At 39.4% G+C, this 7,835-nt stretch overlaps 1 protein-coding gene across 1 annotated transcript in view; it reads left to right on the forward strand.

The window, feature by feature from the left end:
• The first annotated feature begins 7,214 nt into the window (after positions 1 to 7,214).
• The window catches only part of CNTNAP4 (contactin associated protein family member 4), a 132,298-nt gene continuing 131,677 nt past the window's right edge, over positions 7,215 to 7,835 (forward strand). The window contains exon 1 of the mRNA XM_023741931.1: positions 7,215 to 7,233. Coding sequence (XP_023597699.1) covers positions 7,215 to 7,233 — 19 coding nt within the window. The remainder of the gene's footprint in view (positions 7,234 to 7,835) is intronic.

Genomic DNA, 7,835 nt, shown 5'->3' on the forward strand with positions numbered 1-7,835 from the left:
TTCAGTACAGCTTGGACTTCTTCCTTCAGTACCACTCGTTCCTGATCATGTGCTACCTCCTGAAATGGTTGAATGTCGACCAATTCTTTTTGGTACAGTGACTATGTATATTCCGTCCATCTTCTTTTGATGCTTCCTGCACCACTCAGTATTTTCTCCGTAGAATCCTTCAGTATTGCAACTCGAGGCTTGAATTTTTTCCTCAGTTGTTTCAGCTTGAGAAATGCCAAGCGTGTTTTTCACTTTTGGTTTTCTAACTCAAATCTTTGCACATTTCATTATAATAGTAAAATACAAGTAAAAGAGCAGAAGTTGGTAAAATCTTTAATTTCTTCATCTTTGGCATTAGTAGTGATTCATAGATTTGAATAATAGTTATATTAACTCATCTTCTTTGTAGGCATGTGGATATTATCCTATCACAGACAGCATTGTATTTCTGGGTAGCTCTTGAAATTTTCTTTGAATGATGAATGCAACACCATTCCTCTTTAATTTGTCTTTTTTGGCATAGTAGACCATATGATTGTCCAATTAAAAGTGGCCAGTACAAGTCCATATCAACTTACTAATGACCAGGATGTTGATCTTTATGTGTTACATTTCCATTTTTATGACTTCCAATTTTCCTAGATTCATGCTTCGTACATTCCACGTTCCGGTTGTTAATGGATGTTTGCAGCTGTTTCTTCTCATTTTGAGTTGTGCCACATGAGGAAATGAAGGTCCTGAAAGCTTGACTCTATCCACATTATTGAGGTCAACTCTACATTGAGGAGCCAGCTCTTCCCTAGTCATGTTTTGAGTGCCTTCCAACCTGAGGGGCTCATCTTCTGGCACTATATCAGACAGTGTACCACTGCTATTCATAAGGTTTTCAGTGGGCAAATTTTTTTAGAAATAGATTGCCAGGTCCTTCTTTTTAGTCTGTCTTAGTCTGGAAGCTCTGCAGAAACCTGCCCACCATGCATGACCCTGCCAGTATTTGAAATACCAGTGGCATAGCTTCCAGCATTACAGCAAAACACAAGCCACCACAGTACAACAAACTGACTGAGGAGGGTGGTATGTATACATACGTGTGTGTGTACGTGTGTATATATATATATATCATTTTTCAGGTAGTGCCTAAGACGTGTTTGCTGACATTTGAGGTGCAACTGGTCCTGTGAACATTATAGGGCAAATGGCCACTGTGAAAATAACAGATAATTTTATTGCCCTCTATCCCTATGAGTTACAGCAATAAGTTGTTTTGAAGGAATATCAAGTGAATGGAAAATCCATATCAAAGAGCGTGTTCTACTTTTATGTCAGTAAACTTGAAGTTGTTTCCTGAGTAATGAAAGAGGTAGAAGCTTAATTTTATGGGATCAAAGTGAAAGTATAAATTTCAGATGTTCTGGCCATAACACTGTGAACATGTTTATAGATCTAGAGATGTATGTAATGATATATCTAGTGAAATAAATAAAATGAAAAGAAGATGTTTGATGATCAAAAAACAAACAAACAAACTAGTTAAGTGTCACAAGGAAAAGTCAGCAATGATAAATAAAGATGGGAAGGAGAATAACGGTGAAAGTTTTGTGTCTGAGGTGTCTATAGGAAGTGGCAGTTAAGCCGCAGGAGATAATGTTCTTTAATTGTGGATGAAATTGTTGAGGCAGTTGCTTCCAGTATAAATTCTAAATTCCTTTTCCCTAGTCACTGCGTAAATGTCCTCATTTTGCAATCCATGATCCTCCCTTCCCTACTCCCGACACAACAAGAAGAGGATCACCCAACTCTCCAGCCTTAATGAACTGATTTCAGTTTCTTTGACGTGCCGTGACATCCTGACTTTTCTAGCCTCAGGGTTTGTGTACAATGCCTGGGCATACTCTCAACCACATAACCCCCCTTCATTCCTCTACCTAGGTAATTCTCTTACTCAGCCTCTTGTCTCAGCATAGAAATCGCTTTGGTTCTGACAGCGTCCCTGACCACGTTCAGGTCAGGGGACATTACGGTCCGTTCCTGCAGCCGCCTTTTCTTTCTCCATCAGAGCATGCACATGCTTTGTTGTTAGTTGCTGCCAAGCTGATTCCGACTCATGGTAACTTCATGTGTGCAGAGTAGAACCGCTCCCTAGGGTTTTCAAGGCTGTGATCTTTTGGCAGCAGATTGCCAGGCCTTACTTTCAAGGTACCTCTGGGTGGGTTTGAACTGCCAGTCTTTCAGCTAGTAGTTCAGCACTTAACCATTTGCCCCATCCAGGGACTTCACTGCACATGCTATACTGCATTGTGATTGGATCCTCATTTTCTGTCATTAGTTTTCTGGATAGATGAATGAATGAATGAAGGAAGGCAGGTGAGTTCCAGTCTTTTGATTAGAAGCCAAGCGTGTTGACAGTTTGCACCACCCAGGGACTCATGCTCCACTTACCATTTGTTATGTATCTGGGCACTTGTGATGAGTTGCCTGATGTCTTTCATTTCCTTCCAATTAGGGGATCTATGCAGGCAGGATGTGTTCACTATTGCAACACCATCTCCCGATATAGTGCTTGCCACAATAAAGTCAATAACTGTTTGCTAAACAGATGAATTAAGAGAAAAATCCAATTATCCATGAGGTAAATTGAATAATAAATGAACATTTAAAAATTACAAATGTATTACACTAACACAGTGGTGGGCTATTAAAGAAACATCTCTGAGATGAACATAAGAGGTTTCAAAGGTAGTTATCATTAAAATGTTAATAATAGCATATACAGTATTTGGAGTCCCTGGGTGGCACAAATGGTTAAGCTCCTGGCTACTAACTGAAAGGTTGGTGGTTTTAACCCACTGAGAGGTGTCTCAGAAGAAAGGCCTGGCACTCTGCTTCTGAAATGCCACAGCCATGAATACCCTATGGAGCACAGTTCCACTCTGAAACACATGGAGTCACCATCAGTTGGAAGCAACTCAATGACAACTGTGTGTTTTTTTAAATTTTTTTATTTTTTAATACAATACTTAATAAACGCCAAGGTACTTTGATACTTCCATTTGATACCCACAGCATCTTTGTTTAGGCTGGGATTATTCTCCACATATTCTAGATAAGGTAACCAAGAATCAGCATTTAAGTGATTTCCGTGACATTACAACATCACAAATTAAGTATTAGAGACTGAAATGCCACTTATACCCTCTGATGCTGTGTTTAAGTGTCCTTGACATAGCAGATGCTACCAATTTCAAATCTATTAAAAAGGTTAATATAGGTTGATATTTAAGTGACAATAATCATGTTTGTTCCCATAACCACCTGGAGTGGTATCACTGGCCTGAACGCAGTCTATTTAAAGCCATGATAGTATGTCACCTTTTCTCTGTGGTTCTATGCAGCGCTTGGTTCTGTGCATTCTTCCTTCTTATTGTATTAATTTTAGTTGTTTTAAACTTAAGAGTCCTTTAAATCATTCTGTGTTCTTTTTTGCTACTGTGTAAAAAATAGTATGACCTATATCCTGTTGATTTCTCAAGGGCTTGATCTCTCTTCTCCGTCTTTCTAAAACCAATGCAGTAATGCAGATCTCAAGTGGCTATTCATCATGGTGTTGCCTTATTATTTCACTATATAATAGTTTAACAGTGCGTGTGTCTGATTTATGTTTCTTGGAAGTCAAAGTTGTGCCTCGGTGTGTTTAGTAATTCACGGGTAGTCATTGTGAAATAAAGAAGCAGGACGATCAGTGTTTAGAGTCCCTAAGTGGTGCAAATGGTTAATGCGGTTGGCTGCTAACTAAGAGACTGGGTGTTCCAGTCCACCCGGTCACCTAGGAAGAAAGGCCTGGCAATCTACTTCCAAAAGATCAGCCATTGACAACCCTATGGAGCACAGTGCTACTCTCACACAGATAGGATCACTGTGAGTCAGAGTTGACTAGACAACAACTGGTTAATAGTTACGATCAGTGTTTAAGGCTGACTTCACGTATAGTGAAGAAGAGTTTGGTCCATAGCCCTTTTCTCCAGTTGAAGAAAGGTCTATATGTTCGTTTGTTTGGTCTTTCAGGGTAGAATTCTTTTCCTATTTATACTTCTGGGATGATTCTCAGAGAATTAATAGGAGAGTATTCTAAGTATCTGTTTTAAGAAGAACTCTTTCATGACCTTCAAATAAAGTCAATTTTCTATTATTCAAGTATTGTTTTCCAGTTCATGCATTTGCTATTCTAAGTTTTCTAGTCATCTGACCTCATCATTAATGGGATGACTCATAGCTAAACTCAGAGTCAGTTTATCCCTGAAACTTATCTTTCAGGGATATGTCTCTACCACCTCCAGAATTGTCTCCAAGTGCCACCTACAATATAAATAAGTAAAACATATTCTCTTCCCATCGTACAATTCAGTATGCAATGAGGTTAGTCATTTTTAAAGAACACGTTTCTGTAACCTACTTGTTCTTTCTGACAAATAACCCTTATAATATTGTCTGCCTCAGGATCACTCAGGAACCCAATTCCTGGGTGTCACCCTCAAATTCTAATTTGGTGGGCTTCAGGCTGAGCTTAGGATATTGCATGTTTACAGAGAACCTGAGAGATTCTTCTCAGTGGATTCTGATACTGCCGGGCCACATAGCTCAATTTAAGAAACTGTGCTCTTGGATATGTTTTTCTTAGCAGTGATACTAGGGGGTTGGGAAGAGCATTGATTTTCAAACAGCAACCCCTAAAATTTGAGAAGCCTTAAACTTCTGAAGGAAGGGTAGGATACGGGGATGAGGGGAGAACAGCAGGTAAAGTGGGAGATACTACAGTGAGGGATGTGTTTTGCATCGAAGAATGCAAAGGTAGAAAACTGGTTTCCTGCTCAAGGAGGAAAAGCATTTCTGCAATTTAGCTGACATCTGTCTCAGAGGCTGAAGTGGATGGTCGCCTTCTCCTGCACGTCTTAGAAATCGTTTGGGACCCAGACCCGGTACTGAAGTGAAGCGCTAAACACAGTGTGAATAATCACATCTTGGGAATGTGTGTCTTCCTCACTAAACTGTAAGCTTCTTGGAAAATGTGGTCTTTGTTTTGATGCATTGCTCATTCTTCTCCTGTGTTCCCAGAAAGCTCTCCCTAAATATGTGCTGCAGGGAAGAAGCAGAATGACCATTTCAGTAATGCCACTTTTGACACAATTCCCTGCAAGACATTTGAATATTTTCTATTGGACAGCTCTGAATGTCACGGGAGATTGCATTTATGAATCATGTGAATAAAGCATACTGTGCCTCTTTTAAGGAGCCCTGGTGGTGCAGTGGTTAAGCGCTCGGCTGCTAACTGAACCCAGCAGCAGCTCCTCCTGAAGACCTTTCAATCTGTTCCTGTAAAGATTACAGCCTAGGAAACCCTATGGGGCAGTTCCGCTCTGTCCAGAAGGGTCATTATCAGTCGCAGTCGACTCAACAGCACACAACGAGAACAACATGCCTCTTTTCCCAGATTCACAGGGAAAGTTGATATGGTTAGGGCCTACAGTCTTTGTGAGTCACTTCTTTCCTAGATTCCTGCTCTAAATAAGAAGATGAGGTGGAGGTATTCACTGAGGACAATCTAGGTCACCGACAATTGCTGTGGTGAGTCAGCTCATGCAGGAGGTGACAGCCAGAGAAAAAGTCACAGAACCCACAGATGGCTCGAGATCATTCTTGCTGCATGACCTAGCGATGACATTGATAACTGGGGGTTTCTTGTGAACCTCATAACTTTATTTTTTTTTACAAATAAAACGAATATATTCATTAAACTATTTTTGCTATACCTCTTTCTCTGCCAAATATTTCAACAAATAAATAATATTATCATTAGTAGTAACTAACATTGATTGAGTGCAAATTAGATGCCAGCAACTCTTTTTAAAAATAAACATGACTCAGTATTTTGTGTATGCTGTTTAAAAATTATATGTATATATATAGTTTTCTTTTTTTTTGGTCAATTTGATCCCATGGAGATATATCTTAAAAGAGCATAATGCACAAGGTAGACATTCTTTACTAGTTAAGCTAAACTATGGTTTTAAGAAGACTTCAGGGGATATTTTTAGTTTAAGATTTAAAGATTGTCTCAAGGCAGTTGTTTCAGGATTCATCCAACCTCCATGGCTCCAGAAATTCTGGATTCTATGAGAATTTGAAATTCTGTTCTATGTTTTACCCCTTTTGAAAAGGATTTTTCTATAGAATTTTTTTATCAAAATGCTCAGTAATGGTAGCTGGGCACCATCCAGTTCTTCTGATCTCATGGCAAAGGAGGCAGTTGTTCATGGAGGCAGTTAGCCACACATCCATTTCCTTCTCTTGTTCCTGATCTCCTTCTTACTCTGTTGCCCCAGGCGAACAGAGACCAATTGTTATGCCTTGGATGACTGCTTGCAAGCTTTTAAGACCCCAGGCATTATGCAGTGAACTAGGAGGTAAAACAAAAACACCAAACACATTATTAGGCCAATTTCATAACTGGCATGTCCCATGAAACCATGACCCTAAACTTCCAAACCAAGAAACCAAATCCCATGAGGTGTTTGATTGTACATAAGCAGCCTCAGAAGCAACTTGAATGATTAAATAGTAACTTTAGTGGGTAGTGAGTTTATGTTAATGAGGAAGGAACAACTCAGAAAAGGAGAGTGAGAATGGTTGCATAACTCAAGAATGTAGTCAGTGTCACAGAATTGTACATGCAGAAACTGTTGAATTGGTGTATGTTTTGCTGTGTATATTCTCAACAACAACAACAAATAAAATGCATTATTTAAAAAAATTATATGTTTTGTATACATCAGATGTGCTCGTGTAAATAACTTTTTATAAAACTGACTTATGTTAGAGCTATTATAGGTGAGTTTTCTATCTATAGTAATACAGTTAGGCTATCATCCTAAATTTTTTTATTTTAGGAGAATGCATATCTATATATTATGTATATAGAACTTATTTTCTGGTAGTGACAGTGTAACTCACTTTCTGAATTCTATTTAGCTCATTTATGAAAGGTATTTTTCACATGCACGTGAAATCTGTGAAGTATTTTCTGGTTATAGCCAGTTTGTTAATTACCCTACTTCCCTACTTGTTTTCAGGCCACTTTGAGCAAGGTGAGCCCACCTCCTTCCTTCATCTCAGTACTAAATTATTTATTGTCACTGTAGTTTTCTCAGCAATCCACAGAGCTTTCCTTCATGACCGGAAAGAGAGAAGGTACTGGGGGAATATCTAGGCATCTCTAAACCGAACGTCCCAAGAGTAGTTGTAGTATGGGGGCGCGCTACAGGAGGTGAAGGCTGTGCAGACTGGAGCGATGACTGATCGGGTGCGCCTTCGCCTCAGGTTTCTAGACTTCTGAAATGTTGAGAACTGAGAGAGACCTTTCCCGACCACTGTGATGCAGGTGACCCCAGTCGTGCTGTCAATCTCTATCAGAATGCCTTCTTTGCTGACACGGTCTGTTGGTTCACTTGATTAATAATGTCCGTCTTCACTGAATGAAAGCTCCATGACAGCAGGAAGCATGTTTGTGTTGCTCACTCATTTATCTCAGGATCCAACACAGCACCTCACCCATGGTGGAGTAGTAAATATTTATTAAGTGATTGTATCCATTTGCATAGTGGTTCACTTGTGAAGTATATAGACAGTAGGTAAGGGTGCGAGAAAATGGCAGGTCACCTCAGTTTAAGAGATGAAACAGTATATCATTGCTTCAAGCATCAATTATCTGATAAGTTTTTCACTACCCCATTTTGCTAATAGAAATATTCCAGGCACGAAAGCTTTAGGCGCCGTGAAAGATGAGTATCACC

The sequence above is a fragment of the Trichechus manatus genome, unplaced genomic scaffold, assembly GCF_000243295.1.
Source record: "Trichechus manatus latirostris isolate Lorelei unplaced genomic scaffold, TriManLat1.0 scaffold00194, whole genome shotgun sequence".
Classification (NCBI taxonomy): Eukaryota; Metazoa; Chordata; class Mammalia; order Sirenia; family Trichechidae; genus Trichechus; species Trichechus manatus.